Here is a 12,374-nt window from a genome sequence, read left to right on the forward strand (position 1 = left end):
GTTTTTGTTACACACCTGACCTCATGGCTCCAAGTCACTAATGGATATGAATCCATGCACCATGAGTAAGGATGAGTTGAAAGCGTGTTGGAAAAATACCACTTTTAAATCTTCCCAACTCATACAGTATGTGACTCTAGCTGCAAAGGTTGTTTTTCCAAATATAGCAGCTTCAAATGTATGATCTTCATACAAACAAAACAAATTCAGTTGGGTTCTTCTTAATCCCTCACGAATGGCTAGGATTATAGAGGAGCAGTGAGCTTTAACATTTGACTAATTTTCTGAATAAACATTGTCTCCTGTAGCATTCAAGAAACAATCATTTTAGTCAGGGCTGTGTGTGTGTTGTGGCTTCAACCTACAATAAACAACTACACTATTGTAAACACAGTTGTGCTCAAAGAAACAAGGTGTGCTCTTTTTTTTTTTTTTTTTTTTTGCTTATCAAGGACTGCAGCAGTAAAGGAAATAGAGGTTTTACTTTATTTGACACATGGAGAAAGAAAGAAGGATGGATTTCTTGTGCCCTACCCACTCACTACTGAAAGATTTGCTCTAGTGTATTTTAGCTGGCTGAGACATCTCTTCCACATGTTCTTACATGTTTCCAGGTGATTTTCCACGTGCACAGAGGCTAAAATCCTTGACATGCTACAGGAAATACATGGCATGCATGCTTTCTTCCACAGGAAGCAGTTTTGAGGTTCGGGACCACAATGCTTGTGAATATCTTAACATTGGTTTTTCTATTCCAGTGTTCTCCATGGCCTGAGATCACATATGTCAATAATGTGCCATCGCCAGGCTTCAGCAGCTCCCACAGCAGTTTCTCCATTAGCGAAGGGTAAGTCTGGGCATTGAATTTTTTTCTGGCTTTTGCCCATTTACCTTTCCTAATACATTTTTGGTCACTTACCTGCATCTGTAGCCTGTAGGATTGCAAGTTGACAGAGCAAATTAATGACATGTTTTCATCTTGTGCCTTTTCATGTTAAAATAGGGGGAAAGTGGCTTCTGACAAAACTGTGACAAGAAAGGGAGATTGCTAATTCTCTCTCTCTCCTGCTGTACTGCTTTGTAGAAAGGCAAAGAGCTTCAATCCCTCTGCTGAACACCCCTGCATTCCTTCTTCCTCTTGAGTACAAATTCCACCTTCCCTTTCTCCATTCGCTGGCCAGCAAAGGCTGAGCATGCTATAGCTATAGATCAGCTTTGGGAAACCCTTGGCCCTCTAGATGCTGCAAATGTTTGATGTTTTATTATGTTTTATATATGCTGCAAGCTGCCTGGAGTGACTGGGGAAACCCAGCCAGTGGGCAGAGTATAAATAAAATCATCATCATCATCTTGCATCGGCCCCAGTAAGCATGGCCAGTGGCAACATCTGGAGGGCCAAAGGTTCCCAATTGCATGCTGTAGCTATTATGAACTAAGCAGGGGGTTAGATTAGATTACCTAAAATGTCCCTTTCCAAATCTATGAAAAACGAAAGCAAACCACCCTGATTTAAGGGTTGCATCTCCATCACCTTCAACTATTTATAACCCTAATATGGCTTCCATCTTAAAAGTGGATCCAAAGTTAATTTAGTGTCTCTTACCACTGTTCAAGCCAGTGAAAGACTTTGTGCTCAAGGGAAGATCTGGAGAACTGCACGGTCCCTTGGCCTGTCTCTGGTCCCCTTCACCATGGTTAAAAGATAGGCTTTGCTGAGTCCACACAAGCCCTTTGATTAAATATACTAGAGCAGGGGTGGCCAGCTGATCTACTCAGAGTTAAAAACTGGCAGTGATCTACCCCCTTTTTTGGGGTTGAGCTTTTTTTTAGGAAGGAGGAGGGCCCATTTTGGGGGGTTCGGGTCAAAGATGTTGAGTTTTTTCAGGGAGGAGGTAAAATGTTGAGCTTTTTTTAGGGGAGCCACAGTTGTTCAGCTTCTTTGGGGGGAGCCAGTGATCTACCAGTAGATCACGATCTACCTGTTGGACACACCTGTGCTAGAGGAACAATTCAAATCACAGCTGATTTGAAGACAAGCAGAGGAAAGCAAATGCCAACTTCCTTCTTCATTTCTTATTTTAAAAATAGAAACGGGTCTCCAAATCACCAGCCTGAACCTCCTGCTCCCATTACAGATGTAAGTCTCATTCATATTTTGTGTTTCATTCCTCTAATGTCAGACAGTGGGTTTGTCTCTGAGTTAGCAGGCTAACACTTCATGGGACTGAATGTGTGGCTAGCTGTGAGAAAGTAGTTCTTTCAGTCTGTTGTATTAGGTCATCTTGTATATTTGCATTGTGTTACTTTTTATTTTATTCTGTTTGTCTTACACTATTGACGTTATATCGTAAGCTGCCTTAGGATCAGGAAACTGATGAGGGCTGGGCCAGAAACTGAATTAATAAGGAATAATGAATGACCTACTGTGGGTGCAAAAGTCTGTAGGTGACATGCTGCAAGTTGTGTAAGTTGTCTGTGCTGCTCTTGCAAGGATGCATCAGGTTTCCCTCCCTCTCTCGTAGAACCTCCTGCAGACATCCACACCTCAGGAAGCTCAGCAGTGGCTGATTCGGAACCGCTTCTCAACTTTCACACGGCTTTTCACCAACTTCTCAGGTAGTGGAAAAAAACCTCCCCCCTCTCTGCGACTTCACAAGGGGGCTTCAGCATTTGGAATCCATCAACTTTCTTGTTGATTCCTCAGACAGTTTATTCTGCCCTCAAGCAAGCTTCTTAGAAGCATCTTCTGGGGGTTGTGAGCTCTTTGACCTGTGGATCTTCTATTCTGTCCATTTCCCCCTGCCACCGTGACCATAGGAAACACCTCTTTACAGTTTGCCACTGCTAATTGAAGCCAAAACCAGCTTTAGCCTCTTTGAAGGGACTCAAGTGTACTGTTTGAGTTGTGTGTGTGTAGGCTTAATGACATCCACCACCATGTAAACCTCACTATATTAATCTAAATCATGCACCTCCTTTATCCTTTTAAAAAAAAATATGCAAGTGGGCTATCTAGGGCCTCTTTCCTTCCTCGGTGATGAGAGCCCTGCTTAAAAGCAGCAGCCGACACCCTAGATATGTGTTCACTGAATTTGAAACTCAGACGTCTCTTTCATTAAGTGGTATTATGTAGAAGGATTTATGTGGAAATATGAAGTCTTCTATGTTGGAACATATATTTGCTACCTCCCAACTGTCTTTCTTTTTTTCATTCCTAGGGGCAGATTTATTGAAATTAACCAGGGAAGATGTCATCCAGATATGTGGCCCTGCAGATGGCATCAGACTTTTCAATGCTTTGAAGGGACGGTATGTATCATCTAGACTTGCTTTTAAATGCTTTGGGCTTTTAATGTGCTGTACAGCACAATTTCTGCTTTTCCAGTTTAGGATTTCCATATTTTGGCACCTTTGGTCTGCCCTGAATATCCCACCTTTCAGCTTTTATTGAATGACCCTGGGTTCTAGTACTACAAGACAGAGAAAGGCTTCTCTGTATACATACAATGCAGTTTTAGACATTTAAATCATGTTCCCTCCTTACTCACCTTTTTTCTAAACCAAAAAAGCCCCCTACGTTTCTTGTTAGGAGAACTGCTCTGGTCCCCTGACCATATTAGTTGCTCTTATCTGTACTTTCCCTTCCCTGGCAGTCCCGTTTGTTCTTCTTAGACGTGGGACAGGCACCATGCTGTATCCCTCCTCCCAACCCACCCCCTTTCATTCTTGCAATTTCTTGCTGCCTATGGCTACCAGACTCATCCTTAATATACAACTCATGCCTCAGTAAGACGGATGGGAACTTCGGACACTGTGGGGTATCCTGTAATAAGATCAGATGTGTTAAGGACAGACTGACACAAAGCAGATACCTGGTTTCTTGGGCACCTAGGAATATGGAGTATATATTGCACATAGTACAAGACTGGAACTCGACTAGAAACATCTTTGCTTCCTTTTAAGGTGGTTTGGATATGGATGGATGAGAGCACTTCCGTGGCTCCTTCATTAAATAAGTCTTGCTTCATTATTTCCTTTGTGAAATAGATATGCAATTGTTTGATTCTGATCTTTCCTCCTGCCCCCTTTGAGCTGGAGAGGGCTTAATATGCTCTGCTGTTTCTTGAGTGATTGTTAGCTGGTCCCTCAAGGAAAGAAAGCAAATGTTGGCCAGCTCCCAAATCCACAAGAGTTAGGCTTCTAGCAAAGGTCAGCAAAAGGTGCTGTGCTAATAGCAAATCATACCATGGAGTTAATGGACCAATTCTGATTGTTCAGATAGTAGTGTTTGGGGGTGGGATGTAGAGTTGCCCTGCTAAGGCAAAAGCTTCCCTTTCTGCAAACATTTTGTGTATTTTTAAGGTGTTCTCTGGCTCCCTTTTCTTTCTGTACCATGTAGCCTGTGTGGAACCTTCTTTCCTCTTTTCTGTCCCCTCTTAGTGCACATGCTCTTTCCTGTTTACCAGCACCCCACCTCTTTTTATTTCTCGACCTCCAATTGAAGAAAATGCTATCTGCACTGCAACAGGCCTCTCTGCACAACAGCTCAGTGCCTATCCGTCCTCAGCCACCCTTCTGCAATAGCATACATGGGTTTCACTTCCCCCAAGCAAAGTCCCTTGGGGTAGTCCCTGGATTGGGCAGTCTGGCTGGTTGCAACAGACTGGAAAAAATGGCGCCATCTCCACTGCGCATCTCTGATTCCAGTGAGGAGCAGTGCACAATATAGATGAAATTGTCTTCTTCCTCCCTGCCCGTTTTTGTGGGGTTTTGTACGGTCCTGTGCTTTTTGATGGGACACAGGTGGCGCTGTGGGTTAAACCACAGAGCCTAGGGCTTGCTGATCAGAAGGTCAGTGGTTTGAATCCCCACGACAGGGTGAGCTCGCATTTCTCGGTCCCAGTTCCTGCCCACCTAGCAGTTCGAAAGCACATCAAAGTGCAAGTAGATAAATAGGTACCACTCTGGCGGGAAGGTAAACGGCATTTCCGTGCGCTGTTCTGGTTCGCCAGAAGCGGCTTTGTCATGCTGGCCACATGACCCGGAAGCTGTATGACGGCTCCCTCGGCCAATAAAGCGAGATGAGCGCCGCAACCCCAGAGTCGGTCACAACTGGACCTAATGGTCAGGGGTCCTTTATGTTTTTTGATGGGAGTCAAGCAGGCATGCGTTCTCCACCAGCGGGAAGTTGGAACAGACCTAGGAGGTCTGTAACATGGCCTTTCCCCCCTACATGTCCAAATTGGCCAAGCATAGTTGTGAAACATTTTACCAACTTGTGAGCGCTGTTGAAGTGCTTCTTAATCAAATTATTCCTCTCCTTTACTCTTCATGGCCCTATCCTTAAAACATTCCCTGATAACTCTGGAGTGCTCATGTCTTATTTTCTCCCAAGGATGGTACGGCCAAGACTGACCATCTACGTCTGCCAGGAGTCGCAGCAACTGAGGGAGCAGCAGAAGCATGAAGATGGGGATGTAGCCAACAATACTTTCTATGGTGAGAACTTCAGGAAAGAAGCGCAAGTGCCTCTTTTGACTAATGGACCCACAGGCTCTTGCAATGGCAGTACTTACTTCCGTTCCAGGAAATGCTGCGGTAGCTCCAAATAAGTAGGGGTACAATTTTCAGTCCAGCCTTCCCTATTCTGATCCCCTCCTGATGATGATAAACTTGTAGGCCTCGTGGAAATGTCCATGACGTGTTTCTTAGGCGGCAAATTCTGCTGGAAGAAGTGGACTTGCTCAAGCAAGCTTTAGTGGCCAGAAAAGAGTGTGGATTTATTTTTAATCTTACCGAGAATACAGTATAGCTGAATATGTTGTTGATTGCCTCAGAGTCTTAGGAGGATGAGGTAGGTTAATATAAATATATAAAGGGAAAACAGCACTACTCTAAATATAGGTTACTCTACGGCTAATTCCTGCTGAACCTGTTGCCTGACAGAATGTGCTCCTTGCCGACAACTGTTCTTACTTCTTCAGTGTACCATGCCATCTACTTGGAAGAACTGACAGCTGTGGAACTGACAGAGAAAATTGCCCAGCTCTTCAGCATTTCCTCTCAACAGATCAGCCAGATCTACAAGCAAGGTCCCACAGGGATACACGTGCTCATCAGTGATGAGGTAAGAGGGACCCAATAGTCTGCTGAAACACTGGGAACAGATTTGGGAGTTTAAAGTATCATCGCAGGCTCAGCTCTGCTTCTAAAAGCATCTCCACTCCTTTGAAGTGGATGTCTTTACCCATCACCGTACAGTGTGAGGTCTGTCACCTGTCGTTTCAGAGTAGAACTGAGCAAGCAAGAAGTTGCACTTTTATACAGCTCTACTTAATTGTCCATTGACTTACTGAAAAACACAACAGCAAATAGCATGCTTAAACAGGGTAAATAAACCCCCGCTGAGTAATTGTGTGTGTGTGTTAAATACTGTTAAACCAAAGTAGGTACTAGTGGGGTAGGAGAGCTGGAAATAATTCCAAGATATTTCACACCTGGCAACCAATGCGCCCCTTTGGTTTGAGATAGTACATGGGTAAAGGTAAAGGGACCCCTGACCATTAGGTCTAGTCGCGGATGACTCTGGGGTTGTAGCGCTCATCTCGCTTTATTGGCTGAGGAAGCAGGCGTACAGCTTCCGGGTCATGTGGCCAGCATGACTAAGCTGCATCTGGCAAACCAGAGCAGCACACAGAAATGCCGTTTACCTTCCTGCCGGAGCGGTACCTATTTATCTACTTGCACTTTGATGTGCTTTTGATCTGCTAGGTTGGCAGGAGCCGGGACCAAGCAACGGGAGCTCACCCTGTTGCGGGGATTTGAATCGCTGATCTTCTGATTGGCAAGCCCTAGGCTCTATGGTTTAGACCACAGCGCCACCTGTGTCCCTAGTACATGGGTAGATGAGTCTAAAAAGCCCTGGAGACAAATTTTCATGGCCCTCTAGCAGCCATGGTGGCTCATTTAACCAAAGTAATGTATTTAGCATTAACTCTGGAAGTGTATACTCAATTCTGACCAAACTAAGCCTCCTAGGAGCCGGAGGAGACAATATTATTGTGCTCTAGGAGGCTTGCTTTTCTCAATGAAGTGCCTATTGCTAAAAGGAAGGAGAAATATTTAGATGGTCATATTGCTTGAATTCGCAGTTCTTTTTGAGTAATGCCTGGAGCCCTAAAAACTTCGGTTTTTCATTTCTATTTTAGATGATACAGAACTTTCAGGATGAATCATGTTTTGTCTTGGATACAATGAAAGGTACCAATTTTTTTAAGTGCACAATATTATCCCAATCCCCTAGTCTTTTTCCTTTTCTCTGGAAAACTTAAGCGCTCCATTCTTTCCTGCCATAGGGTATCAAAACCAGCATGCCATAATAGTTGTGCATTGTATTTATTATTTATTAATTTTTTAGTCGCTTTATCCTGCCCAAAGCGACTTACAACCAAGCAAATGATGAATTGTCGTGGGGTGGCAGACAGGGGGATTGTACTCCTTGTGTCCATCCAGTCTCATGGTGCTTTGTTTTCTTTGCAGCTGAAACCAATGATAGTTATCACATCATCTTAAAATAGAGGGACTTGGACTTGTTGCATCTTCTCTCATGCACACAGCTGTTTGGCACCTGGACACACTGACAGAAATCCACAAGAGCAACAGAAATTCATCTTGCTTCCACAGCATGTTGCCTTCTGTTAGGTGAACCATCCGTACCATTGCTGGCATGCTGTAGGCACCAGTTTGCAAGCACGGGGCTGCTTCTTCGGAGTTCAGTGCCATGACTGCACCAACTGCCTTTTGAAACAGCCAGACTGGCCAGTGATGGATTCGCAATTATGTATATCGGGGGTGGGCAATTGCAACATTTTTGATATGCGACAGCTTGGCCGGTTGTGATGGATGCCCTGGGAATCCCTGGACAAATGAGCATCTCTTCTGAGGGTCCTCTTTCAAAGCCGGTCCCAGCTATTCAGGCCTCTCAGAGGCATATTTGGCTGGTAGAGCCAAGGAGACTTTCAGGTTTGCTGGACGGTTGGGTAGAGACTTTGTTCCCATTCTGACTTTCGGACCACGTTACAGGTTTGTGGGCGTGCAGCTGTCCATGCGTGAGTGATACGTGGCTGTCTTCTCTGCCAGTGTAAGTTAGGAACAACGCCTATCTTGTGAGATCCATAGGGTGGCCTATGGCATTGCTATACACTGCAACCGAAGAGACTTCAAATGCAGAAGAAGGAATTGCTATCCTGAGCTGTTAAGGAACACAACGAACTGAGACAGAGGCAAAAAGATTGTGTTTTTTTAAAAAAAATGTGTTGGCTTTTTTTGGGGGGGGGGATATGTAGAAATGATGGCTGCCTTTGAATGAAATCCCACAGGAGGGCCATAATAACATTATCCCAGAAACAGCTCATGCAGCAATAGTCCATAGTGCTTATTTGAAAAGCCTGTGGAAGCTCCATGGTGACAGAAGGGCCTGCATGTCCGTTTCCCAGGCAGCAGCCAGCCTCTTGGGTAAAAGGCTTCAGCCTTCTGACATGGATGCCAAGATGCGATTTTTGAGCTTTGGAGAAAAATATGTGAAACTGTTACAACTGTAGTGATGACGCTGTGAAAATCACAGGCGAACAACTTGTCTGAAGGGGGAAAGACCGCTTCTCCTTTAGCCTTCCAGTCCCCCTAGAAAGCAGCAATTCTCTGGAAGCTGCAACCTTGTGCGTCACAATGACAGTTGCACAATCAAGTCTTGATAGACACTGCATTGGCTGCAGAGCTGGCAGCTGATGTAAGCTGTGCTTAAGCTAAGTTGGAGAGGTGGGAAAAATAACTTTCATTTCATTAAATGAAACCTAGTTACATATTTTTCTCAGTACCAGATTATTTGAGGGTTTTTAAAAATCATTTTGACTTGGTATTTTTACCAAAAAGTGCTGAACTTTTATTTAAATCAATTAGGTTTAGTAGGTTGCTTCTTAAGGAGGCAAGAAACTGGGTCCGGTCAAGGTCAAGTGAAATAAAGTCAATGAAGAAGAAGAAGAAAAACCTTGGCAGTTGCGACTCCACAGCTTTTAAGTAGAAATGTTATGTCTCATCATATATATATGCCAATAAAGATCAATTCTGTTTTCAGTCAGTCTCTGGCTCAGTTGTCTTCGGAGCTGGGAGTTTACAACTGTGACATAGCGCCCCCTCCAGGATCGTAGGCGGCCAAAGTTGGGGTTTCATTTGTTTTCAGAAATACCAAGCCTTCACAATCAAGAGTTTATATGGTTCAGCAGAATGCTTATTCAGACTGGAAACTGTGATGGAACCAAATCTGAAGTGACCCAGAGAAGTTCACATTTTGGTAGCCTCTGTTTTGATGAAAGCCAGATCTACTTGTTCCAGCTCAAGGCGATGATCAGCTGGCTGGTTGGAATGCAGGCAGACACACACACACAGAGCCAGAGTTGGACTAGCAGTTAACTACCAGAGATCTCCCTGCTGCCCTTGAATAATAAAGCTGTGATTTAGCGTCTTCCCAGCAATAATCAAAGATGGTGCAAACCAAATGGCAGAGCATGGCTTTGTGGTACCTGTTGAGAAGGTAGTGGCCTCGTTCTGCCACCAGGATTTCTCAGTCCACTTGTCCTTTGCCTTTTGTTTTCCCCTTGCTCACTAGCGCCTGTGATGATATCCTGGTTTCTTAAACCACAGTTTCTGGTCATGTTTTGAACTGGGAAACTATGGTTTAAAGGGCTCCCTTCAAACCTGAATATGAAACTTGGTCAAAGAACAATCATAACTTCTGTTTTTTGTTTTTTAAAAAAAGATATTTATTAAAGTTTTATAGACAGAAAAAAGTTACAAAATAGAAGAAAAAAGAGAAAAAATAAAAAGATACAAAAATACAGATAAAAATACAGAATACATGAAAAATAGATAAAAAAATTAAAAACAGATCAATCTTTTCATGTCTTATATTTCAATTACTTATTTCCCTGACCTCCTCACACCTCCCTTTTTTGTATTCCAGTTCACATGGTTAATAAAGCAAATCCTTTCTCTTTGTTTTTATCTTAATTCTATATCTTAACATATTGAAACTTCTTATTTTCATCTAATTATCAATCCATTTTTACATATTCTTTTAGCCTTGTTGCTAGAACCGTTTCATTTCAATCCAACATCATTTTAGCATTCATTAATTTTACAGTGTTTCTGCAAATAGTCTTTAAATTTCTTCCAATCTTCTTCCACCATCTCTTCTCCCTGGTCTCAGATTCTGCCAGTCATTTCTGCCAATTCCATATAGTCTATCACTTTCATCTGCCATTCTTCCAGAGTGGGTAGATCTTGTGTCTTCCAATACTTTGCGATGAGTATTCTTGCTGCTGTTGTAGCGTACATAAAGAAAATTCTATCCTTCTTTGGCACCAATTAACCGACCATGCCCAGGAGAAAGGCCTCTGGTTTCTTCAAGAAGGTATATTTGAATACTTTTTTAGAACAATCATAACTTCTGAATTGGCCGTTGTCATGCTCTCTCTTTACAGCAGGAAGCAATTTTCTGTGCATAAGTGGCAGCATATTTGTTTTACTTCCCTGCTCCCCAAATCTGTGTTTGAACACTTGGAGGATGATCATGCCCTCCCCAAGCATCAGTGAAGATTGCTAAAAAATTTGCCATCCTTCCTAGTGTTGTAACAGTCTGTCATGCTTGTGTGTGTATTTCTAAAACAGAATGATACCTACAAACTCTAAAACATGACGGTGGGTTGTGTTCCTTTTTATATTCTGGGACCTTTAATGTGGGAGTCATTAGCCATCATAGGCCATGCAGCATCGCTTAGTGATGGTGTAGAAGATAAGAATTGAATATAATATTTGGGGTCTTTTTTGCTGCAGAATAATCTCTGCCCCTAGAAACTGAGAATAATATTGGCTGTACATAGAGAAGCTTTTGGTGCTGGAGGAGACTCTTGAGAGGCCCATGGACTGCAAGAAGATCAAACGTATCCATTCTGAAGGAAATCAGCCCTGAGTGCTCACTGGAAGGACAAATCCTGAAGCTGAGACTCCAATACTTTGGCCACCTCATGAGAAGAGAAGACTCCCTGGAAAAGACCCTGATGTTGGGAAAGATGGAGGGCACAAGGAGAAGGGGACGACAGAGGATGAGATGGTTGGACGGTGTTCTCGAAGCTACAAACATGAGTCTGACCAAACTGTGGGAGGCAGTGGAAAACAGGCGTGCCTGGCGTGCTCTGCTCCATGGGGTCACGAAGAGTCGGACACGACTAAACAACAACAAGAGAAGATTTAATGTTTAACAGACCACTGTATTTTAATATTTTGTTGGAAGCCGCCCAGAGTGGCTGGGGAAACCCAGCCAGATGGGCGGGGTATAAATAATAAATTATGATTATATAGAGAGGTGTCAAATGTTGGGCCAGTGGTGATTTTTTACATATTTTTTTTGCACATACAGTGCTTTAGGACTGGGAATTTACATTCCAATTAGTTTCTCTGATCATGTGTGACAGGTATAATGAGACAAAAGTACAGGTGTCATGCTTGCTTAAGCTTTGTATCATTTTTGCCTTTGCTTTCAGGTGTGTAAATGCATCAGTAAATTCATCCACTATGTGCGTCCACAGTCAGGTGTGTGGACATTGTATCCATGTTCAAATTGAGCTGTCGAGTAGACCAGGACAATAATTAATACAAAGTGTTGAACACCAATTATGTGGGGTTCAGAAAGAAGTCCAAAGCAGGAGACCTTCTGCATTTTATATTAGTTTGCTTCTATTCTACCGTGGCAAGTTTGGTAAAGGAAAGAGTCAAATTTTGCTTGCTTAGGAGTAATTTGGCTAGTTATAATCAACAACGGCATTGCTGATGCAGCAAAAGATTGCCTGGAGCTTGCATTAATTGGTGTATGGAACATAAATTATCATGGCAAGCACAAAACCATTGCTAAATTTTAAAAAATACCTCCAGCATGCTTCATCCTTGTGCTTTTATGCTCTTCAAAAATATACCGTATTTTTCGCTCTATAAGACGCACCAAACCACAAGACGCACCTAGTTTTTGGAGGAGGAAAACAAGAAAAAAAATATTCGGAATCTCAGAAGCCAGAACAGCAAGAGGGATCGCTGAGCAGTGAAAGCAGCAATCCCTCTTGCTGACCTGGCTTCTGGGATAGCTGTGCAGCCTGCATTTGCTTCATAAGACGCAAACACATTTCCCCTTACTTTTTAGGAGGGAAAAAGTGAGTCTTAGAGAGCAATAAATACGGTATCCGCTTTCCTCCATGTGTCTGGCTAATGTGTTTTGAACACATTATTTTGTGTGTATGAGATACCAACCTGGCTAAGATACTTGTTCTCTT

At 43.1% G+C, this 12,374-nt stretch overlaps 1 protein-coding gene across 1 annotated transcript in view; it reads left to right on the forward strand.

Moving 5' to 3' along the window:
* Positions 1 to 9,129, forward strand: part of TFCP2 (transcription factor CP2) — a 34,486-nt gene extending 25,357 nt beyond the window's left edge. The window contains exons 8-15 of the mRNA XM_081898749.1: positions 759 to 847; positions 2,089 to 2,137; positions 2,523 to 2,616; positions 3,219 to 3,309; positions 5,396 to 5,499; positions 5,985 to 6,127; positions 7,209 to 7,260; positions 7,540 to 9,129. Of these exons, the coding sequence (XP_081754875.1) occupies positions 759 to 847; positions 2,089 to 2,137; positions 2,523 to 2,616; positions 3,219 to 3,309; positions 5,396 to 5,499; positions 5,985 to 6,127; positions 7,209 to 7,260; positions 7,540 to 7,577 (660 nt within the window). The 3' untranslated portion in view covers positions 7,578 to 9,129. The remainder of the gene's footprint in view (positions 1 to 758; positions 848 to 2,088; positions 2,138 to 2,522; positions 2,617 to 3,218; positions 3,310 to 5,395; positions 5,500 to 5,984; positions 6,128 to 7,208; positions 7,261 to 7,539) is intronic.
* The last annotated feature ends 3,245 nt before the right edge of the window (positions 9,130 to 12,374 follow it).

Source organism: Podarcis melisellensis (genome assembly GCF_964234715.1).
Source record: "Podarcis melisellensis genome assembly, chromosome: 2".
Classification (NCBI taxonomy): Eukaryota; Metazoa; Chordata; class Lepidosauria; order Squamata; family Lacertidae; genus Podarcis; species Podarcis melisellensis.